The 25967-nt window shown below is 49.2% G+C and overlaps 1 protein-coding gene across 1 annotated transcript in view; it reads right to left on the bottom strand.

Annotated features, from left to right (window-relative positions):
- Positions 1-25967, bottom strand: part of DEPTOR (DEP domain containing MTOR interacting protein) — a 158916-nt gene that overhangs the window by 24832 nt on the left and 108117 nt on the right. Inside the window, exons 7-8 of the mRNA XM_055546781.1 lie at positions 21715-21785; positions 18745-18849 (exon numbers count right to left, since the gene is read on the bottom strand). Of these exons, the coding sequence (XP_055402756.1) occupies positions 18745-18849; positions 21715-21785 (176 nt within the window). The remainder of the gene's footprint in view (positions 1-18744; positions 18850-21714; positions 21786-25967) is intronic.

Genomic DNA, 25967 nt, shown 5'->3' with positions numbered 1-25967 from the left:
AGAAGTGTTTTCACTAGTTCTCCATTGTATCTCCTGAAAGGACCGGACGGGTGCCCCAAAATGTTAAATGGAAAGGCTACCGTTTTATACAACTGCATTCAGTGCCATCTGCCTCTTTATCTGAAATAACTAATACATTGTCTGGACATCCATTTTAAAATTCATTTAGAAGACAAACATGGGCACCAACTCTGTACCAGGCCAGACGCCCGTGATTTTCGTATGAATTATATGGCGCTGCTGGTCTGCAGGACACCTTATATTTGTCTCTCTGCTTTAGAATATTAATTACAGAGCTTCGGGAACGGACTCCCAATTATTTATTTGACCATGAATAAATGGAATCATTAACTGAGATTTTAAAAATAACGATGAGCACTGTTAGGTGTCACGTGGTGGGTGGCAGGCGTTAGAGTGAAGTCCCACTGTCTGCCTGCCGCTCTAAGCTTTTTTAGTCTAGTAAAGCGGTGATGCTGCCCGAAGTAGACTCTCCACTGTCTCTACCCACAGAAGTTAATTTATTGACTCAACAAACGCTCAATGCGCATGTAGCAAAAAAAAAAAAAAGGTTAGCTATTATCCCTGCCACAGAGCACGTGTCCTGGAAGGGATCAAAGAAAACACAAACATATCTGTGAAGGAAATAAGCAGGGAGCTCTGAGAGCGGTGAGGGCTCTGGCTCACACTGTCGGTCTGGTTCAACTCACTTCATTCCGTCTACTCTTTCTCTCGCCCTAGGAAAGGTAGAAGACGAAACACTCAAATTCCCAGCCCCCTCTGAAGTGGCTGAACAGTACAATCTCAGCCAATGAGATGTGGGCAGAAATGCTACGAAAACTTCCCTTCCTAGGACTTCCCTGGTGGTCTGGTGGTTGAGACCACATGTCCCCTGCAGAGGGTGCAGGCCTGAGCCCTGACTGGGGAACCTAGATCCCACGTGCCGAGCAGTGAGACACAAACAAGTGAAAAAAGGCTTCCCAGCCGAACTAAAGAGGAGGAAGCGTGTAAAGTGAGGTGTCGAAGACAAGGAGCCTTGAAACAGCAAATGCAAGCTTGCCTGGTGGCTCGGCTGGTAAAGAATCCGCCTGCAATGCGGGAAACCTGGGTTTGATCTCTGGGTTCGGAAGATCCCCTGGAGAAGGGAAAGGCTACCTACTCCAGTGTTCTGGCCTGAAGAATCCCATGGACAGTATAGTCCATGGGGTCACAAAGAGTCGGACACAACTGAGCGACTTTCACTTTATGGAGAGAAAGCAACCACTGGCTTGAGGAACTAAAATGTGGTGATGGAGATGAGCAAAGAGGAAGGAGGCCAGGAGAGAAGGTCTGAAAGACAAGCAGAGGTCAGATCACCTGAGCCCGGGAGGCCAAAGTGACCCTCTGAGAGTTTACCTGATCCCAACATGGAACCAACCAAGGCTGTCAAGCAGGGGAGCGGCAGGACCTGGCTGGCTTGGTTGCTGGGCGGAGAATGAATGACGAGACTGCGAGAGTGGGTGTAAGTGGGCCTCCCTGCGGGTCCAGGGTTGGGAGGCTGCCCGCCAGTGCAGGGGACTCAGGTCTGACCCCTGGTCCAGGAAGACCCCATGAGCGTCAAGCCCACACGCCACAACTCCTGGGGCTCCATGCCCTGGGGCCCGTGCTGTGACAAGAGCCGCCACCGGAACGCAAAGCTCAGGACTGCAGCTACAGAAAAGCCCCTGCTCGCCGCAGCTATAGAAAGTCTGTGTGCAGCAACCCAGCGCAGCCGAAACTTTGAAAAAAAATTTTTTTTAATGTCAAGAAAAAAAGAGTAGGTGTAAGGAGACCAGTTAGAGCCACAGTAGTCCTGGTGAGAGGAGACAGTGGTTTGGATTTGGGAAAATAAAGAAAAAAGAGGCATCTGAGATACATTTTGGAAGCATCTGGAATTGGAGGGAAAAGAAAAAGGCAAGCATGACTTCTAGATTTCTGGCCTCAGCAGCTGGGTGGACGGTAACGATGTTCACTGAGATGGAAGAGACTGGAGGAGGAACAGGAATGTGGAAAACAAAGCATTCAATCAACTCAACATCCGTGATTCCCGTTCCAGGGGCCCGAGCCTCTGCCAAATGAACGTCCTCCTGACTTGGCTCCCATCATCTCCCTCTCCCTCACAGGCCCTCCCGGGAGACCTGCAAGCTGTAACTGCCATACCAACAATCGTTGACTTGATCTGGCAGGAAAAAACTGATGGGTAGAAGTAAGAGACTCTAAAATTAAAGGCTAAAGGGCAGGCTCAGCACATGACTTTGCAACCTTAAGCATGGAATTCTGAAAATGAATGAAACGTGCAAACTTACAAAAATGTGTATTTGAGACCTCAAGTCTTGCTCCCAGTCATGTTCCCACCAAACAGACACACCACAGCTTGTAATTAAATATCTGAGTGAAGAATTACCATCTGCCTTTTCTCTGGACCTAAAGTTCCACAAGCACAGGGGCCTCGCTTGTTCTGCTACCAGAGGACCCACAGGGCACCACGTGCATCAGGCACGCAGATTCACCGTCTCAGGCTCTCGAGGCTGGCAGTGTGGGATCACGGTGACGCGGGGCCATGCACTTTCTCCTGCTCTATAGGAGACCCTCCTTCTGGGGGCTGGGAGTGTGGGATCATGGTGCCCGCAGAGACACATGCTTTCTCCTGTGCTACAGGAGACCCTCCTTCTGGGGGCTGGGAGTGTGAGGTCACGGTGCCTGTGGGGCCATGCACTTTCTCCTGCTCTGTAGGAGACCCTCCTTCTGGGGGCTGGGAGTGTGGGATCATGGTGCCCACAGGGCCACGGGCTTTCTCCTGCTCTGTAGGAGACCCTCCATCTGGAAGCTGGGAGTGTGGGATCATGGTGCCCGCAGGGCCACGGGCTTTCTCCTGCTCTGTAGGAGACCCTCCTTCTGGGGGCTGGGAGTGTGGGATCATGGTGCCCACAGGGCCACGGGCTTTCTCCTGCTCTATAGGAGCCTCCCTGCACCCTCCAGCATCCAATGTTTGCTGGCAATCCTCGGCGTGTAGATACATCCCTCGCCATCACGTGGCCATCTTCTCCACATGTACTTCACATTATCTTTCTTCTGTGTGGATCTATGTCCAAATAGCCCCTTTTAATAAGTAAACCAGTCAAATTGGATGAAGGCCTAATGAGCTCATCTTAACTTGATTACCTCTTTCAAGATCCTATGTCCAAATAAAGTCACATTCTTAGGTACTGAGAGTTAGGACTTCAATATATCTTTTCTTTCGGGACCAGGACACACTTGAATCCATAAGAGTCACCCAGAGTAAATGCAACATCTCCCAGATTCCCTTGCAGCTAAGTGCGGCCATTTGTGGTCATGTTCTAGTCAGTGGGATATAAACAGGAGCAGTGCGTGCAGCTTCTCGGAAGTATCTTGAAGGGAGGAATAGTGCCCTTCTGCTTCCCTTCTTACTTTATGGAGAGCTGGAACGTAAGCCTAATGGCTGGAGTGACAGCAGCCATCCTAGACCCTGAGGTGGGGCTGCGAATGGAAAGTGAACAAAGTGAAAGCACAGACCACAGCGACATATCTCGGTCTTGAACCAACTTTCTTTCAACTTTCATGTGGCAAAGAAATACTAATCTTAACCACTGTTTCCAAGATTTCACATAGCTCATAAAGGAAGCTAACTGTAACTGATATACCACCTTAAACTGTGGAATCTTCTGTACGTCACACATTTGCAGAGACAGGAAAGACATTACTATATTTATCTTTACTTCCCATGACACTTGGATTGGTCATGGGTAAATCCAGGAGTATAGCTTTGTAAAAGGATGTCCAGCCTTGGTTGGAACAGCTTCGAATTTCTAGCAGATTTAGGTCAGTCTGGGGAGGTCCCTGACTTTACACCTGGAGGCAGGCTTGGGTTTACCTGATTTTAAAGAGACCTGCAGAGGGCTGACGGGAGCTGGCCTCACACTATGTAGTTAGGACCCAGAAAAATTGGCTTCCCTCGTACTCAGCTGGTAAAGAATCCGCCTGCAGTGCAGGAGATCTGGGTTTGATCCCTGGGTTGGGAGCATGGCAACCCATTCCAGTATTCTTGCCTGGAGAATTCCAAGGACAGAGGAGCCAGAGGGCTACAGTCTGTGGGGTCACAAAGAGTGGGACATGACTGAGCGACTGAGCACAGCACACAACACACAGAAAGACTGAGTTCCTATCTATCTGTTAAGGACTGAGGGGTTCCAGGCTGTGCATGTCTCAGCAGTTGCCCTTCTGTTTCCTGGGACAGAGAGCAAAGAAAGCCAGTGTGAGGGCTTCCCAAGTGGGGCGGTAGATAAGAATCCATCTGCCAACGCAGAGGTCGTGGGTTTGGTCCCTGGTCTGGGAAGACTCCACACACCATAGAGCGTCACAGCTGCTGAAGCCCATGCACCTCAAGCCTGCTCTCCACACAAGAGGAGCCCTGCAAGGAGGCTTCACGCTGCCACACAGTAACCCTGCTCGCTGCAACCAGAAAAAGCCAGCACACAGCCACGAAGACCCAGAACAACCAAAAACAAATAAGTAAGCAGCATAAACAAGAAGCCAGCACTGGATCCCACAGCAGACCGACTCGGGAACAGCTCAGGACCACACTGAGATACTTCCAAACTTTGCCATCTTTGGTTTCTAAAAGATTCCTTTTTCCACAGTTGCGAATAAAAGTGCTTAGGTTCACCTCAATGTAAAAAAAGCTTGTGTGTGTGTGTTAGCCACTCAGTTGTGTCCAACTCTTTTGAGACCCCATGGACTGTAGCCCACCAAGCTCCTCTGTTCATGGGATTCTCCAGGCGGGAATACTGCAGTGGGTTACCATTCCCTCCTCCAGGGGATCTTCCCAACCCAGATTAACAAAAAACAAAAACAAACCCACTGATACAAACATAGCCAGCGGTGGGACTGGAATTTGATGTAATGCCAGTAACCGCTTATTTTCAGATGCACCTTTAATAAACTCTGAAATCGGGTCACATCTTATGTCCTATACATCTTATATTTGATGAAATACGTTACCTGATGCTCACGAAACAGCTATCATGTGACAGGCAAGGGGCTTGATACTTTATACACATTTCTTACTCATTCTCACAGTCACACCATCAAGCAATCAACACTGCCATTTTAAGATGAGAAACGGAGATTTAGCGTTTCTAAGACAGTGACAGAATTATAATCGCATGCTGCAGTATGGCAGAAACATGTGATCACATCGATTCTGTTTCCCATGATATCCTATTTTGGCTACTGTTTTGTTATTTTGTGTTATGTGTTTGTAAACATAAAGTTACTTAAGCAAGAGTCAGCCAGAAGACACAGAATAGCACAAAGATTCTAACAAGCAATATAATACATGAGGCCTACAAACAGTTACTCTTCACTACGAGCTGCGGTGCGGCCGCGCTTCATTTAAGTGCGACCATTAAAGTGTCGTGTTGAAGGTGAAGAATTTAAGCGGGGAGGGGCAAGATAGGGGTAGGGGATTAAAAGGTACAAACTGCCATGTATAAAATAAATAGACCAGGACCTCCCTGGTGGTGCAGTGACTGAGACTCCATGCTCCCAGTTCCGGGGCCTGGGTTCGATCCCTGGTCAGGGAACTAGCTCCCACATGCTGCAACCAGGTGTCCAAACTCCACAAGTAAAGATCCTGCAGGCCCCTGCAAGCCCTAACGAAGACGGACCATCCTGCAGGCAGCAGTCAAGACTCGGCACAGCCAAATAAATAAAGATTAAAAATAAATAAACAAGCTACAAGGATCTATAGTACAACACAGGGAAAACAGCCAATATTTTGTAACAACTATAAATGGAGTATAACCTTTAACAATTGTTTTTTAAGTGAATTAATTTTTAGCAGCACTGGGTCTTCACTGCTTTCTCTAGTTTCAGCAAGCGGGGGCTACTCTTCCTTGAGGGGTGAGGGCTTCTCCTCGCCGAGGCAGACAGAGCACGGGCCTCAGGAGTCGCAGCACAAGCTTTGTGGCATGTGGAAGCTTCCCTGACCAGGGGCCAAACCTGAGTCCCCTGCAATGGCAGGTGGATTCTTATCCACTGAGTCACTGGGAAAGTCCTAAAAATTGTTAACCACTATGCTGTACATCTGAAACTTAAATAATACTGCCCATCAATGATAACTCAATGAAAAAAAAAAAAAAGAAAGGTGTTCAGGCTTAGAGTGTGTTATCCTGGGTCCTATGGAAGGGGTGAAGTTGGGACTCAAACATCTTGTGTCTGACACCCAAGCTGTGCACTCCCATGACCCAGTGCCAGACACAAGCAAGAAATCTGAGCCCTCGGTGAACACAGGATGGACCACAGGATGAAGGCGATGTGATCGATCAGATGAAAGGAGGGAGAAGGCAGACAGGACTTCTGGGAATCTTCTCGGGGATTTTTTCAAAATTAATTTCTATTGGAGTATAGTTGTTTTATGATGTTATATTAGATTCTTGCTGTACAGCAAAGTGAGTCAGTCATAGGTATACATATATCCCCTCTTTTTTAAAATTAAATTTTATTTACTTTTAATTGAAGGATAATTACAATACTGTGTGGGTTTCTGCCATACATTAACATGGATCAGCCACAGGTACACATACGTCCCCTCCCCCTGAGCCTGCATGATTCCCTTTTTATACGTCCTTCCATTTAGTGACCACGGAGCACTGAGCTCCCTGTGCTGTAAGGAAGTTCTCCTTAGCTATCTATTTACACGCAGCGTGTACGTGTGTCAGTCTCTGCAAGGTTTCTGAAAGGCTGGGATAGGCTCGCCGGGTGACGTGCGTTCAGAAAGGACCTTGCAGCCTCAGGACGCAGCAGAGTGCGCCCTTCTGGGGGCTTCCCAGGTGAAGGGGCCGCCTGCTGACGAGGAGAGGTTCCTGGGTCGGGAGCCGCCCCGGAGGAGGGCGCGGCGACCCGTGCAGGGTCCTCCCGGAGAGCCCCGTGGGCAGGGGGCCTGGGGCTGCAGCCCACGGGGTCCAGAGTCGGACACGGCTGAGCGCCTCAGCACGCGCTCACGCGGGTTTCTAGGCGAGCCTAGGCCAGAAACACGGGGGGCGTGGGAGGAGCCGGCAGAATTCTCGGGTCACAAGGAAAACTGGAGCCCCGGGAAGCGGGAAGGACCCCGGACTGTAGAGAGCCTCGGACCCGCCCCACGAGCCGGGGAGCCGCTCGAGACGGCGCAGTCAGGCCTCGGGCGGGCGGCAGCCGCCTCTCCGGACCCGGAGGAGGCTCCACACGGGCCTCAGTCAAGAGAGCAGAGGCCCGGGCAGGCCTGGAGTCTGCCCGACGCTAAAGCCTGCACCGGTCTCTGCAGACGGAACGGGACGGTGGCCGCCTCTGCTGGGAGGCGGCTGACTGGGAAGAGGCCACCGGGCCCCGCGAGGCCGGGAACGCTCCGTGCGGACGGCAGCCACGCAGGTGTGCACGTTCGACGGCTCTCCAAACCCTATACTTACAGGCTGTGTCTTCTGTCACACGAAAGTTATGACTCAATTCAAAATCCAGCTTTATAAGTCTCTTAACCTTCCCCCCTCCAACTCACGCATTTTCACTGGGGGTGACCTAGTTCCCAAAGGGGAAAAAACTACCTCCTGGAGCGTAAAACCCAGGCTTCCGCTTTTTATGTATGAAGCACACGCATTCATATTCGTACGTACAGAGAGTCCATAAACAGGTCTACAGCTATCTGTGGTATCTACATTTTACGGAGAGATGATTAAGAGGAAAATGTCTGTAAAATGCTCCTTAAGAGGAAGATAATAAAAAGACGGCTGACAGATACCGCTCTAGCTCACAACCACCATTCCTCCCAAACGCCCTTCACCACGCAGGCAGGGCTCAGCTGCGCCCTTTCCTTCCACGCAACTGTGTCCCATCCTGTCTTCACTTGTTTCACACCGGAGCACAGCTATTGAGAACGCTGGGACAGTTTCAGGCAGACAGCACAGGGACTCAGCCGTGCACGTCCACGTATCCTCTCCCCCAGATTCCGCTCCCGTCCCGGCTGCCACGTAACCCTGAGCAGGGTTCCCAGTGCGTACAGTAGGTCTCGCCCACGTTAAATGCAGCAGCGTGTACACATCCACTGCAAACTCCCAGACTGTCCTTCCCCCCGCTCCTGCCCCCGGCAACGGCTCCACTCTGAGTTTCTTCTTTATGGAATAAACTCTCCATGTGTGTATCTGTACACACACCTGCACATCTGAACACACTGCAACCATGGGCACAGTGTGTGCACACGTGTGCACACAACGCACAGATATACTTAGGTCTACTTGATTTCTACCCATTCTTAGTGTGAGTGTAATTTTTTCTGGCCATGCCACAGGGCGTGTGGGTTCTTAGTTCCCCAAGCAGGGATCGAACCCGTGCCCACTTCACTGGAAGCGGCCTTAACTGCTGGACCTCCACGGAGCCCCAGTCTCCACCCATCCTTTAGGTCTCAGCTCAAGCACCCTCCCCTGGGGACGTGCGCCTTGTCGTGCCCCGCTGGCCCCCAGAGGAGAAGACGGGCCCTCTGTTTCTCCCTGTACCTCTGTTTATAGGCTCCGGAGGGGAGTTCTGGGGTGATGGTCTCTCTCCCTCTCCAGACCATAAATCCCAGCGAGGCCTGACATGATGGCACGCGGCCAAGAAAGACGAACTGAACACAGAACTGCAGAGCTGCCCTGTCTTCTCCAGGGTGGGCAGGGAGGGCAGGGAGCAGAAAGGAGGTTGGAGCTGAGGCCCCAAGGAGCAGGCTCCCCACAGCCAGAGCCACAGACTCTCCCACCCACCAGGCCCGGGTGAGCAAAGGACTGGCCCTTCTGCTCCCTGTCGGCTGAGAATAGCCGAGCAAAGGACTCGCCTTTCTGCTCCCGGTTGGCTGAGCACAGCCGTGCCCCAAGAGGAGAGCACAGCCCAGTGCACCCGCACACACGGCCTTCCAGCACTCAACTGCAAAGGAGCCACTTTTAAACCTCACGGTATGCAGCTTTCTTCACACGTGTTGACTGTCATCCCACCATTTGCTACTCCAGTGCCCAAACAGTCTTGGCAAATCAATTAGGAATTTCGGAGGCCAACTTGGCTTCTCTTGGTTAGGAGGAAAATTCCATGAAATATTCGGGCTTTGTGGCCATGGGGAGGAAAGACCAAAAAAGCAGGATTTTGACATTTTTCTTCTATATGAGAAATGGGAATTTTTGAAAGGAGGAAAAAAAGAACACAATGACCACTAATTCCTTACTGAGACTCAGATGGTTCTGTCTCCATATAAACACACAAAGAAACAAACAAACAGTGAAAAGAGGCCCCATACATCCACATCCATCAATTCACACCAGCAGGAAATAGGAGGAGAAGCCAGGAGTCTTGGAATCCCTGTGAGAGCTGGCACGAGGCTGCTTGAACACTTGAATACCATTTCTCACAGGATTTAATTATTCCCACCAGGAAAAAAGAAAAAAAACTTTCCAGAAAAGAGCAAGGATATCTTTTGTTTCTTATTTGTAAATATGGCTCAAATTCCTTCACAGTCTGAAGGCTGAATGGTTTGCTCAGATAAGTGTTTGATTAAACTAGCAGACGTGCATTTTTTTTTTACGCCTTTCACTTGGATGACCCCGCAAGATCTAGTCCTGACCTAGGTGAGGGGCTGGTGCCAAGAATAAGAATTATTTACTTGACCTTCTGCAAGCAAAGGCAGGTGGACATGTAACCACCTCAACAACTCACCTTGAACTGAATACAAATTCTCCACACAAGACACAGGAAAGGTAATGAACCACCGAGCAGCTCACAGCAGGGTTGAGGTTTTATTGGATAATATCATCTCCCACTTCCTGGGTGGCTCAGATGGTAAAGAAGCCGCCTGCAACGCACGGGACCTGGGTTTGATCCCTGGGTCTGGGAGATCCCCTGGAGGAGGGCATGGCAGCCCACTCGAGTGATCTTGCCTGGAGAATTCCAAGGACAGAGGAGCCTGGCAGGCGACAGTCCATGGGGTTGCCAAGAGTCGGGCATGACTGAGCGACTAACACACACATATCATCTACTGAGCTCTGCCCCATGGGTTTGTATTTTTTGAAATAATGCAATAGGAAACATTATTAGGAGTTTGGGGCAAAGAGACCGGATTTTGAGCTAGCTATGGCATTCACAAGCTTGGTGACCTTGAGAAAGGGACTAAGTGGGCCTCAGGTTCCTCATTTGCAAGGGGGGAGGACATTTCCCACTCCCCTTTCAAGACTTATAAGAACAATAAAAAGAGATACTTGGTATGAGAGGTGTGGGGATACAGCGCCCGTGTTCAACGAGTAAGCTCCTCAGTCTTCTCCAGAAGCACCAACTCACTGGGTCAGGCAACACATGTGCTTCTAGCACTCACGAAAGGACCGGGAATATAGTAGTTAAAGGCAGACAAGGTTCTACTGGAGACAAATGATAAACCATTAGGTACTATTATCCAATTCTGATGAGTGTTACATCTTGAAAAGATAAGACAGGGTGATACAATAAAGAGTAACTGGAGGAAGACAAGCTGTTTAAAGAAGGCTTCTCTGAAAAATTGACATTGAATCTGAAACTTGAATGACAACCATGGAAGCAGTCACTCAGCCTGAGGGCAATGGAGCTGCAAGCAAAATGGGCTGGAGATGATGTTACGACCAAAAGAGCCCAGATAGTGGACTCTGAGGGTCATGGAAGGCGACTGGCATTCATTCTCACTGTAAGGGGACGCCAGACTTCCCAGGTGGCTTAGTGGTAAGGAATCCACCTGCAGTGCAGGAGACCCGAGCTTGATCCCTGGGTCAGGAAGATCCCCTGGAGGAGGAAATGGCAACCCACTCCAGGATTCTTGCCTGGAGAATCCCATGGACAGAGGAGCCTGGCGGGCTACGGTCCATGGGGTCCACGACTTGGTGATTAAACAACAAAGAGCCAAAGTCATATGATTAGATTTACTTGGTACAATCTAGGCACATATCTAGGCACAATCATGACGTATTTGTCAGTCTTCCCTGACTCGAATGGAAGATAGCTACTAGAGGATCATGAAAATCAAGTTATGACAGAGAATGGGACCCACATTTGGGTTTAGACTTGACAGACTTTTGTGATTAAAAAAAAAAGAGAGAGATGTCATTAAAGGTTGCAATATGAAACCAAGTTTAAGTGATATTATTAGACTGTAGCCTGTAGAATAGCTTGGGGAAGGAATTTTATTCCTTTTCAACATAGAGGAAAAGAGACTAAAGAAATACAATTATTCCTCCTGGGACCATTTCTTCCTTTAGGATTTTACTATTTAGCTGCTGATATGAAGTGGACTCAGCACAGAAAGGTCAGGCACACAGAAGACACTCGGGGAGTTACTGCTTTTCTCTTCTTTCCTCCTTTCCCCATCATGCTAAAATGAACCAGAAGCTACCGGAATAGAATCCCTAAAGGATGAATGAGTCACTGAGGGGAAGGTGTAGGGACCAAACCCTTTCAGATGAGAACGCACTGCATGGGGGGACTCGACTCTGGATGGTCCCATGTTTCACGCTCCATGCTAGAACCGCCACGCCAAGCAAAGGCCCTCCATGCCAGAGGCCTGCAGATTTCACTTTTTACATAAAAGAGCTTTCGCAATAAGAACAACTCCGGGATTTCCCCAGTGGTCCAGTGGTTACTGCCGGAGACCCAGGTTCGATTCCTGGGTCGGGAAGATCCTCTGCAGAATGGCAGCCCACTCCAGCATTCTTGCCTGGAGAATCCCATGGACAGAGGAGCCTGGCAGGCCATAGTCCAGGGGGTCGCAGAGAGTCAGAGACGACTGAGCAACTAACGCTTTCACTTTCACTCCAGCGGTCAAAAATCCACCTTCCAATGCAGGGGATGCAGGTTCAATCCCTGGTCGGGGAACTATGCTCCCACGTGCTGCAGGGCAACAAGGTCTGTGCCCCACACCTAGAGACCAAGTGCAGCAACCAGGGCCTGGCTCGGCAAGATGAGCAAATAAAAGGTAAAGAAAGTGCCACCAAAATGATAATACAATTATTTTAAAAAATAACTTTGATTCAAAGATGTGGATCAAGTGAGAATTCTGATGATCCTATCACCATTATTCTCTAGGCTGGGAAAGGGAGGAAAGAAGTATGAAGTAAGTATAAAAACTTTATCAGAAAAGGTGTAATGAATTGCCCTCTTTGTTACACGGGTCCTGATTCAGACAAAACCTTAAACAAGGTTATATTTGGCGCCTCTGGTAACATCTGCTCCCTTTTTGGGGTCTTGGGACAAACATGCTGCGGCTGCGTGAGGAGGAGGAGGGGATGAAGAGAAGAACAAAAACAGACGAGAGAAAACAAAATTTCAAACAAGCGGGGGTGATGTAAAAGCCTTTTGACTGAACACTTAGGAGTCAGTTGCATTCACAGCTGAACTCGGGCTGGAAGCTTCCCCGGCCTGCGTCTCCGCGACGTCCCCGCCGCACCGCGGCTGCCCGAGCCGCCCCAGCTGCAGGGTCAGCAGCGCGCAGGCGCCGGGCGTGGGGGCAGGTCATGGACCCCGCCAATCCCGTCCAGAGGAGAAGGCGGGCGATCCTCTTCACTCGCCCTAAGGGGGCTTGTTCTCTGGAACTCTTTCAGAACTGCCAGAGAAGGAAATTCTAATACAGGCACGACGGTTCGCCTCATCATGGATTAAGCATGCGTGTTTGCCCAGTCGTTCAGTCGTGTTTGACTCTGAGACCCCGCGGACTGTAGCCCACCAGGCTCCTCTGTCCATGGGATTCTCCAGGCAAGAACACTGCAGTGGGTTGTCATACCCTCCTCCAGAGGATCTTCCCAACCCAGGGATTGAACCCCCATCTCCTGTGCTGGCAAGTAGATTCTTTACCACCGAGCTACCCGGGAAACCTTCATGGACTAAGGGTTCCCTTTAAGCAGGCAAAGAGCTCCTCTCTGGGTCCGAAAAGATCAAGAAGCATTAAGAGGGGAACACCGCACCCAGGCTCTCCAGTCTGGGCCTGTCCTGTCCACACAAAGGTGCCCCGCCGCTGAAGTTTCCAAGCCCCAAGGTAGACTAAGAGCGAGAGATGACGAACACACGAAAACTCGATTACAGCACGGTGTCTGTTTCTACAAGGAAAGGAGTGCAATTAAGCAGCCACGGTAAAAGTAGGAAAATTCCGCTGGACGGGAAGGTCAGAGGGCCAGACGCAAAGCGCCGTCTGCCCCGGAAAGGAGCAGAACGCGGGCTCTGACCTCAGGGGGAGCCTGGTCTCCTGGGAGAAAGCGCGCGGGAGTCAAAGGTGGGCGCTTTGCACTGCCTTAGGTTAGCTTGTGCCGGTCGGCGGGGCCAAAGGCGTCTGGCCAGGCTTTGGAGCAACTTTTACCACCCAGACCAAGAGGGTAGGTCACTGCCCAGGTCACTGGCTCCTTCCGCAGGACAGGCTCTCATAGAGTCAGCGCTGCTGCCCATATAGACTAAGGCTGCACACCCACACACACTGCCCTGAAGTCAAGAGCAGCGGTGATGTGACAGGGCAGTGGGAACAAGCCTCCAGCACTGGGTTACACAAGGGCTTTTCACAGAACTTATTTTATAACAAATGCATATGGCAAAATTAGGAAATTATCTATTCATCATTTTCTGTAACAAAGTAACAAACTAAGCAAATAAATACACACAAGTAAATTATATGGAAGAGTGGGGTATTCCCTCATTTTCATTAAAAATATTTTTTTAAAGTGGAGTGTAACTGGTTTACAATGTTGTGTTTATTTCTGTTGTACAGCATGAATCAACTATACACACACATACATTCCCCTCCTCTTGGACCTCCCACCCCTCCGGTCATCATAGAGCACCAAGCTGAGCTCCCGCTACTAGCTGTTATCTTACACGTCGTAGCTTCCCTGGTGGCTCAGCTGGTAAAGAATCCGCCTGCAATGAGGGAGACCTGGGTTCGATCCCTGGGTTGGGAAGATTCCCTGGAGAAGGGAATGGCAACCCACTTCAGTATTCTGGCCTGGAGAATCCCATGGACTGCATAGTCCATGGGGTTGCAAAGAGTCGGACACAACTGTGTGACTTTCACTTTCACTAGTGTATATGTCACTAGTCTATATGGAACCAGTGTATATGTCACTGGTGTATATGACACCGGTGTTTATGTCACTTTGACTGGTGTATATTTCACTAGTGTATATGTCCCTGGTGTATATGTCACCAGTGTATATGTAAACGGTATATATCTCACCAGTGTCTATGTCACTTTCACTGGTGTATATGTCACTAGTGTATATGTCACCAGTGTGTATGGCACTGGTGTGTATGTCACTTTCACTGGTAAGTATGTAACTGGTGTATATGTCACCAGTGTGTATGGCACTGGTGTATATGTCACTTTCACCGGTGTATGTATGGCAGTGCTACTCTCCCAATTCATCCACTCTCAACCTCCCACCCCTTCGTTCCTCTGTGTTCACAGGTCCATTCTCTACATCTGTGTTTCTATTCCTGCCCTGCAATTAGGTTCATCTGTACCATTTTTCTAGATTCCATATAAAGGCATTAATATATGATATCTGTTTTTCTCTTTCTGACTTCTTACACTCTGTATCTGTCATTTTCATTTAGCTTACAGTACAACTCAAAATACATCTCAATATATTCACTCCAATACAGAGTTTGATCAAAAGCAGGTTTTTAAAACAAGGCTATATCTTGGTCTTTTTTTTTTTATCTTAGTCTTAAGATTCCATTTCAGAGTTTCTATTAAATGATACATGTTGTGTTAGATAATTTAAACAGACTTTTTTTCTTTGGCTCAATTTCCCAGCATTTTTAGTATGCTAATGTGCTTTTCTGTAAATTTCCGAGACAGGAATAGTGTGCAGCAGTTGAAAACTGTTTTGATCACAGAACCTCAGGACAGGCTATTTAGCTGGACTCAGTTCAGTTGCTCAGTAGTATCCGACTCTGCGACCCCATGGACTGCAGCACGCCAGACCTCCCTGTCCATCACCAGCTCCCGGAGTTTACCCAAACTCATGTCCATTGAGTCAGTGATGCCATCCAACCACCTCATCCTCTGTTGTCCCCTTCTCCTCCTGCCTTCAATCTTTCCAAGCATCAGGGTCTTTTCAAATGAGTCAGCTCTCCACTTTGCTGGGCTAGAGAGCTGTATAATGCAAGTTTGGAAATGTAGCTCTGCTGAATTCTGTACTGCCCTAAGACATACAAAAACCATTGTACACGCTCCTGAGAAACTGAGAATATAAACAATGAGTGTTATCTTCTGAAAGTGACAAAAATATTCCAGGTTACCCATCAATCAGTGTAGATATATCAAGGAGTTAATTATCAACTGACAACATCTAGAACAGTTATGCATATTAATCGATAACGATGAACTAAAATCAATGAAATATACCTGGCTAAGCAAACCAAGGTCTTTAGCTGCAACATAAACCCATTGCTTTCCCCAAAGGAAATCTGCTTTGAGTCAAAGCTCCATGCAAGTGAGTGTGCACTCAGAAGCAAAGCACTCTGCCAAAAATAATTTATACGGAGGTACTTTACTGTGGAAACAAAATATGCAACTCTTCCCACAGCCAAGAGTCCCATTAGAAAATGAAAAAATTCAGCCTCGGCACAGAAACAGATGCTCCCTGCCAACTCTCCTGCTCTGGGTTCCTTGGTACCGTGCCCACCACGTACTGATGGACTCGGCCAACAAGGGTCATGGAACGTGCCCAGAGCACAAGCCTGTGAAAGAAATCTGCTTATGCTCTCTCAGTCGTGTCCAACTCTTTGGGACCCCCTGGACTGTAGCCCACCAGGCTCCTCCATCCATGGGATTTCCCAGGCAAGAACACTGGAGTGGGTTGCCATGCCCTTCTCCAGGGAATCTTCCCATTCCAGCAATCGAACCCAGGTCTCCTGCACTGCAGGCAGATTCTTTACCTTCTGAGTCACCAGAGAGACCCCTGTATGAAAGTGAAAAAAAGTGAGTGAAGTCGCTCAGTCGTGTCCGACTCTTTGCGACCCGTGGACTGTAGCCCACCAAGCTCCTCCATCCATGGGATTCTCCAGGCAAGAATACTGGAGTGGGTTGCCATTTCCTTCTCCCGGGGATCTTCCCGACCCAGGGATCAAACCCAGGTCTCCCACATTGCAGGCAGACGCTTTAACCTCTGCGCCACCAGGGAAGCCCCACCCTGTATGAAGGAGGTGCTCAAATCAGAGGGCAGTCCGTCCCCAACCCGGCCTCAATCACCCAGACTGACCGTAATCCCTGCTCTGGGCTCACCTGTGCGGTCTAGATGGCCCACCTCTCTTGTCCAGAAGGTGAGTCACTGCCAGGGGGTAAATGCTGGGAATCAGGGCAGTGCAGACCCAAGCCCCAGCTGCAGCTGCACTGGTCTGCTCTAGAAGAGGGACTGACGGCTGTGGATGAAAGTGTTGGAAGGCAGAAAGCCCCAGCCTGTGGCTTTCATGTCTTCTGCATCCGCCCATGATCCCAGATAAGCAAGAGATAAATGTCCTCTGTGAGACAGGACAAAACTGCGAGATAAAGGTGTTTTGAAGCAGAAAACCAATGATCTCAATATCCTCTTATGCCATATTTCTTTATAAATAAAAACAATGTATATAAATGTACATATACATATAAGAAATCTGGAAGAATATAAATAAAGATGTTAACAGCTATACACTTTATGCCAATTATACTTCCAAAGTGCTGCTTAAAAATGTAAATATCTATCAGTTAGTAAAGATGATAGGCTGTTATAATTTTTTTTCCTGCTTGTATGTATTTTCCAAAATTTTTCCACTCTATGTTCATTACTTTAATACAAAAAATAGGAAAAAATTTTCAAAAATCTTACACAATTCACTCAATTGTCTGATGTGTGTGTATTTCTTTGCACTTTTTCAAGTGTTTTAACATACCTAATCCATAAAGCAGCAGAATGAAATATGATGATCATTTCAGAGAGGAGGAAACGGGCAATGAGATGTTATGAAACTTATTCAAAGAGCTGGTAAGAAAAAAAACACAAAACACTAAACTCCTCTTCCAAACACCATGACTTTTCTTCCATAATCCATTACTTTTCTTCTCTTTTTCTATTTGCTGTTTCTTATGGTCTTAACGTGCTCTGTTGGCTGCACAGACACCACAAGTATGTGCTCTGTGTAGAACAGACAGTGGAGTTCTCATAGAAGACGCAGCAAAAACATACCAGCAGCTCCTGCAGCTCAACTCCAGAAAAATAAACAACCCAATCAAAAAGTGGGCCAAAGAACTAAACAGACATTACTTCAAAGAAGACATACATATGGCTAACAAACACATGAAAAGATGCTCAACATCATTCATTATCAGAGAAATGTAAATCAAAACCACAATGAGGCACCATCTCACGCTGGTCAGAATAGCTGCGATCCAAAAGTCTACAAGCAATAAATGCTGGAGAGGGTGTGGAGAAAACGGAACCCTCCTACACTGTTGATGGGAATGCAAACTAGTACAGCCACTATGGAGAACAGTGTGGAGATTCCTTAAAAAACTGGAAATAGAACTGCCATACAATCCAGCAATCCCACTGCTGGGCATACACACCGAGGAAACCAGAATTGAAAGAGACACGTGTACCCCAATGCTCATCGCAGCACTGTTTACAATAGCCAGGATATGGAAGCAACCTAGATGTCCATTGGCAGATGAATGGATAAGAAAGCTGTGGTACATATACACTATGGAATATTACTCAGCTATTAAAAAGAAAACATTTGAGTCAGTTCTAATAAGGTGGGTGGAACTGAAGCCTCTTATACAGAGTGAAGTTAAGTCAGAAAGAAAAACACCAATACAGCATACTAACGCATATATATGGAATTTAGAAAGATGGTAACAATAACCCTGTGTACGAGACAGCAAAAGAGACACTGATGTATAGAACAGTCTTTTGGACTCTGTGGGAGAGGGAGGGGGGATGATTTGAGAGAATAGCATTGAAACATGTATATCATCATGTGTGAAACAGATCACCAGTGCAGGTTCGATGCATGAGACAGGGTGCTCGGGGCTGGTGCACTGGGATGACCCAGAGGGATGGGATGGGGAGGGAGGTGGGAGGAGGGTTCAGGATGGGGAACACATGTACACCCGTGGCTGATTCGTGTCAATGTATGGCAAAAACCACAATATTGAAATGTAATTAGCCTCCAATTAAAATAAATAAATTTAAAAAATAAAATAAAAATGTATGTCACTCAAAAAAAAAAAAAAGACTTAAGCAAAAGGAAACTTTCTTTCTTCAAATTAAGTATTGGTTAAGGAGAGAAATGTAAAAAACAAACAAAAAACTGAGGGAGATTTAGAAAACACAGAGGTAGAGTCAGAGGGACAGGAAGACTCGCCCTCTTAGTTTCGACCTTACTTTGAAGCTCTTGGCTTCAACTCAACCGCGCTGAGAAAGGGCAAAGGAAAGGACAGAGGTGTGCGCGTGCGGGGAGGCAGGACGGAGGAGCTGGGGGCGCGGGGGCGCGGGGGCGCGGGCGCGCGGCTGGGGGCGCGGGGGCGCGGGCGCGGGCGCGCGGCTGGGGGCGCGGGCGCGCGGGGGCGCGGGCGCGGGCGCGCGGCTGGGGGCGCGGGGGCGCGGGGGCGCGGGGGCGCGGGGGCGCGGGGGCGCGGGGAGGCAGGACGGACGAGGCGCGGGGGCGCGGGCGCATCCGTACCTTCATCCCTGCTGCCGCCGCCGGGCCGCTGGGGTCCACGGCCTGGATGTGGCACGGCTTGCTCCCGCGCACCACGAAGCCCCAGCCGACCGCGTCCCCGACAATCTAAGGAGGAAAACCGCAGTCAGCAACCCGCAGACGGCCCTGGTGCCCAGCCTCCAGGAGAGAGGGCCCGAGAGTGAACGCCCGCGCGAGGCAGCCGCCTCCGGCCGCCTGCTCCCACCGCAAACACTGGCTCACATGTTTAGGCACAAGCTGTGGCCCAGAAACACGTGTCGGGCGGAAGGAAGGTGCTTCTGTGAACTCACTGCTCCATAAACAATCGGCACATGGCTTCTTTCTTAGGCTGTGCCGCAGTTTACCATCAGACTCTAATGGAAAGTTTAGATGATCTGAAAAACACGGTTGAAATTTCCCTCTGGGTCCAATTTCCCTTCTGCTTCCAAAGGATACTTTCCTCATGCTCTTGCTACCTCACTGACCTCTAAACTAGTCATTTCAATTACTGAGGAGGAGAAACATGAAGAGTCTTGGCTTTCTTGAAACACAATTTAATGTACCAATAAAAGACAGTGAAAAAGGACACAAAGTTCTTAATTCTCAAGTCAGCTCTGGTCCAAAAGTTGTTTGAAACTGGAGAGTGCTTTTTCCCGACAGAATTGTAATTAGAATGGGCAGTCACATTTGCTGGGCAGCTCCCAGACACATCTCTAGCACATACCCCAGCCAAAATACAGACGGCGGCCGTTCACAATCAATTACTAGCAATGCTGGCATTGATATTTAAAGCCAAAGAGAAACAGACCTAAAAATGCACTCCACTGTCTCTTGAATGCCAGAGACAGAGGAAAGGCAGAGAAGCAAATGACATTTTTCTGACCATTCTTGAAGACTTTCAGGGCAGGTTTGGTACTCATAAACTCTGTTTTTGCTTGCCTGAGAAGTTCTTTTTGACTTAAGTATTTTGGGCTGCGCCAGCTGCTGCGTGCAGGGGCTGCTCTCCCGTTGCAGAGCGTGGGCTTCTCTTTTAGGTGGCTTCTTACGTTGTGGAGCGTGGGCCCCAGGGTGCTCGGGATTCAGGACCTGTGGTGCACGGCCTTCGTTGCCGCGTGGCATGTGGCATCTTCCCAGACCAGGGATCAAAGCCGCATCCCCAGCATTGGAAGGTAGATTCTTAGCCACTGGGCCAGCAGGACAGACCTGAGTTCTTTATCAGGTACTCTGCTGGCTTTGGGGTTTGGAACTGTGAGTTCTTCATACATGATTTCACTTCCAAACGTACAGTTTGCCTTTTCCTCTGATATGGGCATGTTGCCAGCGCTGTTTTCATATTGCTTGGCTATGAATCGACCCAACTGGGTTTAACTCCTTGGTGCTCAGAATGTGCTCCAGTCCTTGACAAATGTTTGCAGCATGGATGGTGTGGAAAGCTTTCCCCAACCTTGAGGTATTAAAACAAACATTAGAGACTAAAGAAAGGATGAGAAGTGTTCTAAAGAAGCCATCGGTGTAGATGTGAGGAGACAAGAGGCCGGTGGACGGAAGTGGGGGAGGCAAGGTCAGCAGGAGGCTTGGGGGCGTCCCTGGAGGTCCAGAGGCTAAGACCCCACTTTTCATGCGGGGCTGTGGACCCGATCCCCGGGGGTCCAGAGGTTAAGACCCCACCTTCCAATGGGGGGCTGTGGACCCGATCCCTGGGGGTCCAGAGGTTAAGACCCCACCTTCCAATGGGGGGCTGTGGACCCGATCCCTGGGGGTCCAGAGGCTAAGGCCCCACCTTCCAATGTGGGGCTATGGGCCTGATCCCTGGAGGTCCAGAGGCTAAGACCCCACCTTCCAATGCGGGGCTATGGGCCTGATCCCTGGAGGTCCAGAGGCTAAGACCCCACCTTCCAATGGGGGGCTGTGGGCCTGATACCTGGGGGTCCAGAGGCTAAGACCCCACCTTCCAATGGGGGGCTGTGGGCCTGATCCCTGGGGGTCCAGAGGCTAAGACCCCACCTTCCATGTGGGGCTGTGGGCCCGATCTCTGGTCGGGAAGCTAAGACCCCACGTGACTCACAGCCGAAAAACTAAAACATACAAAAGAAGCAATACTGGAACATATTCAAAAGAGGCTTTAAAAATGGTTCACATTTCAAAATTCTTTAAAATAAAAACAAACGAGAAATGGAGCCCTTGGGTTCTGTTTGAAGAACACCAGGGGGTCTTAGAAGAAGAAGAAGGAAGGCTGAAGACCCTCCAAGAGAGGGCAGGTGGTCACAGGCATGTAGGACATCCGAACGGGGTCCTTCTGCAATTCAAGGCCCTAAAATATTTGCAAAAGCGCCATTGATCAATCACAGAACAACCTTCTTCCTCTACCTTAAGGCTCCCTCATATCTGAAATAGGGCTTCCTTGGTAGCTCGGTGGTAAAGAATCAGCCTGCAGTGTAGGAGACATGGGTTCGATCCCTGGGTTGGGAAGATCCCCTGGAGAAGGAAATGGCAACCCACTCCAGGCGCTCTTGCTTGGAGAATCCCATGGACAGAGGAGCCTGGCGGGCTACAGTCCACGCGGTCACAAAGAGTTGGACATGACTTAGCAACTAAACAACAACATGTTTTAAATAATTTTTATAATTAACTATAATGCAGAAAGGGATTGTTGGCATTATTTTTCTACCACCTGCCTTTAAATCTGTCATTATACTAGAATAGGTACATAATGAATTTTTTTTTAGGGAAACATCAAAAAGAATTTGAAATGCTGGATTAATAATAATAAATTGTGTCAAGTCCTAATGCATTTTATTGCCAAAGGGTCAAGAAAGTCACACTGTCATAATGATGTTCAAACCAAAAGGGAACTGGGAGAAACCAAAGGGAGACCTTTCCAAGTCCATCCCCAAACTTGACATGACAGGCCGCCACGCAGACACGCTCTGGACAAAGGAGCAGTGCGGGAGAAAACCCAAAGGGTGGGCCTACCGTGAACGTCTTCCTCGCATACGGAGCCCCAGGCGTCAAGAGTTCCTCAGAAGTGACGGGCCTCTTCAACACTGCAAGACAGATGCAGGGTCAAGGCACAAATCCTCCTAGCCCTCCGTTCAGCCTTTCAGCAGAAACTTCCTGAATGCCTCAATCTGCGACATCAGAGATCCCTGCCTCCCAGTGCACAGCTCTCGCCAGAGGCAGAAAACTTCAGCAACGAAAACATCCCTAAACCTAACTTACAGAAAGCAGAGATGGAGCAGGGGGAGGGGAAGCAGGAGTGCCAAGGGAGTTCTTGAATTTCTTTCTTTCAAGCCCAGATAGGCATTCAACGGGCTTCCCCTGGGGCCCAGCTGGTAAAGAATCTGCCTGCAATGTGGGAAACCTGGGTTCAATCCCTGGATTGGGAAGATCCCCTGGAGAAGAGAAAGGGAGGAGAAGGGGACAACAGAGGATGAGATGGTTGGATGGCATCACTGACGTGATGGACATGAGTTTGAGTGAACTCTGGGAGTTGGTGATGGACAGGGAGGCCTGGCGTGCTGCAGTCCATGGGGTCGCAAAGAGTCGGACACGACTGAGCAACTGAACTGAACTGAGGCATTCAATGCTTCCCAGATGGGCAGAATCCTCCTGCAATACAGGAGACTCAGGTTCAATCCCTGGGTCAGGAAAATCTCCTGTACCAGAAAGTGGTTACCCAGTCCAGTATTCTTGCCTGGAAAATTCCATGGACGGAGGCGCCAGGTGGGCTACAGTCCACGGCTACAGTTGCAAAGGAGTCGGACCCGACTTAGTGACTAAACAACAGCAACAAGGCATTCAACACGTCAAAAGTAAGAGGAATTCTGGCTCTGGCAGACTTTGAACCATGTTTCCAGAGCTAATGCCACCGCCCCCACCCCCCATCATACTGTACGCATCCTGTTCACCAGAGCTCCTTAGAGTTCCTCGTTAAAGTTCAACATCCTCGTTAAAGTCCCAGACGGTGCATGTACACTGCCTTTGGTCCTGAACCCTAACACTGGGGAGCTTTTCTGCATCCTTAACACATGCTGGCTTCTATGCTCAGCACTTTATATATTCTCTTTGTTTCATCATCACAAGAACTAATGGGTCATTTCATCCTTATCCCTATTCTGATAGGGAGGAAACAGAAGCTGAGAAAAGTTAAGGAGCTTGTGTCCAAGGCCTCAGAGTCAAATGGAACCAAGATTTAAACTCAAGCGTTGATGCCACTGCCCACCCCCAGAAGAAAGGGTGCAGAAGCCCCAACACGGCTGCGTGTGGCCCCCCCACCCCAAGACACCTGGACCATCAGATCACTGCTGGGGCCCAGCAGACGGCAAAGACTGTGGTCCCTTCCTGACTTGCTGCCTAAAATCCCAGCAAAGATGAACCCCGTCCACCTGGTGCTCACGCAGAGCCGGAGCAGAGGCTGCCGCGGCAGCCCAGGGCAGCAGAGATCTCAGTCAGAGACACATGAGCTTGAGCGCAGAGAAACTGGAGTGGCCGGGCCGGGAGCTCAACACGGTGACGCGCAGCCTCCATCCCCTCTGCGGGGGCGTTTGGGGGCCAGAGGCCAGGCCTGGCCAAGGGGCAGCGGAGGACCAGAGGCCGTGAGACCCAGACCGTAGGGCGGGGCCCTGCCCCGCACATTCTCAGCCGAGGGCAGCGGGGAGCTTCCTGCTGACCTGACGGGTCACGGGGATGCCCGCTGCTGCTCTCAGAAAGCTCATAAAGGAGGACATGGGTTTGCCGTCTCCCCTACAGAGCGAGAAGGCTGAGATCAAGAACAGCAGCTCTCAGCAGAGGGTCAAGAGGTGAGAGGAGGGGCCCATGGTTGAGGACTGCAGCCTTTTTACTCCCCGTCAGTCAAGCCCTCCACACTCTCAGCCCTCAGATCCCTTCTGGGGTTTATGGGGGTGGATGTCGGAATCACATGGCACTGTGATATCTGACAATAGCCACCATATCTTGTTACACGGTCTACTTTTATTGAGATATAATCGACACAGTAGATCCGTTTTGGGTTGTAACATGATGCATGTATGATTAAATGATCACCTGATCCAGTTAAGGTCATCACCTCATGTAGCTACAAGCTTTTTCTTCTTGAAATGAAAGCTTATCAGGTCTACCCTGGGGACTTCCCTGGGGGTTCAGTGGCTGGGACCCTCAGCTCCCAAAGCAGGGGGTCCAGGTCCAACCCCTGGTCAGGAGCCAGATCCCACCTCCTGCTGCCAAGGGGCCCTCGTGCTGAGACCCGGCACCCAAACAGATAAAAATACTGAAAGAAAGGTCTACTCTCTTAGCAACGTTCGAATATACAACGCAGCATTACCAACCGCAGTCACACGCGGTACATTGCATTCCCCGGGACGCGCTGAGAAGCTGGAGACTTGTGCCCTTTGACCCCTTTCTCCCACTCGACCTTCCTGCTCCCTCTGACCAGGCCCCTCTGGCCAGCACCAGCTTGCTCTCTGTACGTATGAGGTTTCTGTTAGGTTTCACATACACGCGAGATCGGGTGGTGTCTGTCACTCTGTCTGACATTTCACTTGGCATCTAGACCTCAAGGCTCACCCACTTTGTTGCAAAGAGCAGACTTTCCTTCACTGTCATCACTGAGTAACGTCCCACTGTGTGTGTGTGTGTGTGTGTGTGTGTGTGAGATACCTCATCTCCTTCATCCATGCATCCCCTGACGGGCATCAGGCTGCTGCCATGTCTTGGCTGTTATGAGCAACGCTGCGATAAACATGGGGGAGCAGATAAAATCTCAACGTGTTCTCCTCTCCCATAGATGAACACTCGGAAGTGAAACTGTGGATTCACAAGGTGGTTCTGTTTCTTTTAGGGATCACCATACTGCTTCCCACAGTGGCTGCACCTGTCTACATTCCCACCAACCGTGCATGACGGCCCCTTTTCTCTACACGCTCACCAACACTTGTCATGGGAGTTCTTGTTAATGTCAGCCACTCTGACAGGCGTCATCGTGACTCTGAGTCACACTATATTGTAATACTTGGCAGCAATGCTGACCACTGAATACACTGCCCCACTTTCCTACGTTAAAATGTGCAGAAACTTTGAAACCTAGGCAGTCATTTCTAGCTTTCTCTTATCATACCCTTGAGAACTTATTTACTCATCACAATGATACTAATTATATTACTTTTTATAGCACTTAATCTGCATTGGGGCATTTACATATAGTATTAAAAATATATGCTGATGGATAACTAATGATTAACTTTAAATGCCTTACCATAAAGTCTGCTTACTTGCTTGAGGGAAAAAAAATCACAGGTGAGCTCCCTCCGTCTTGCTGCTGCTGCTGCTAAGTCACTTCAGTCGTGTCCGACTCTGTGTGACCCCATGGATGGCAGCCCACCAGGCTCCCCCGTCCCTGGGATTCTCCAGGCAAGAACACTGGAGTGGGTTGCCATTTCCTTCTCCAGTGCATGAAAGTGAAAAGTGAAAGTGAAGTCGCTCAGTCGTGTCCGACTCCTAGTGACCACATGGACTGCAGCCTCCCAGGCTCTTCCGTCAATGGGATTTTCCAGGCAAGAGTACTGGAGTGGGGTGCCATTGCCTTCTCCATTTCTGTCCGCACGTCAGTGAAATTCCCCCTTTGGGCCAAGGGGGTAAGGAGAAAGAGGAAACAACGCAACCTTCTACTCACCCAAGGAATCAAAAACATATACAATGGCTTTAGCACAACTGATACTTTCCTGAAGCTGAACTCTTTTTAACTTGGAGGTGTTTGGTTTCCATTTGGACTTCAAAATGATATTTCTAACAGTAAGGTTCTTCTCATACTACCTTATCAGCAGTGCTCTATTAATTGAGAAACTTGGTCATATATGGGTGCACGAAGATCTCCCAGCCAGTGTGGAAGCAACTATTTTCATTTATTTGCAGGTTAAAACTTTATACTGAGAGCTAGACCTCCACGACAGAAGGCAGAAAAAAAAGTTAGATTAAGAAAAATACCCACTTGCCTAGAGCACAGCATTAGACGACTGTTTTCTCTTAAAGCCTTTCAACAACATCTATTTGTCCTTACTCTAATGAAAGCTTTTTATTTTTTTCTCTAAGAGAGATCTGCTCACTGAAGGATGGGATCATGACCTCTCATCACCGTATCTGCAGCACCTGCTGGTGAGGACTCAGCAGGAACAAAAAGCCTCCTCCCTGAAGGTGACGGACTGAATGCAGGGGGGCGGGGCGCTACACAAGGC

Source organism: Bubalus kerabau, chromosome 14 (assembly GCF_029407905.1).
Source record: "Bubalus kerabau isolate K-KA32 ecotype Philippines breed swamp buffalo chromosome 14, PCC_UOA_SB_1v2, whole genome shotgun sequence".
In the NCBI taxonomy this organism is placed as follows: Eukaryota; Metazoa; Chordata; class Mammalia; order Artiodactyla; family Bovidae; genus Bubalus; species Bubalus kerabau.
This window is presented reverse-complemented; position numbering and strand designations above follow the sequence as displayed.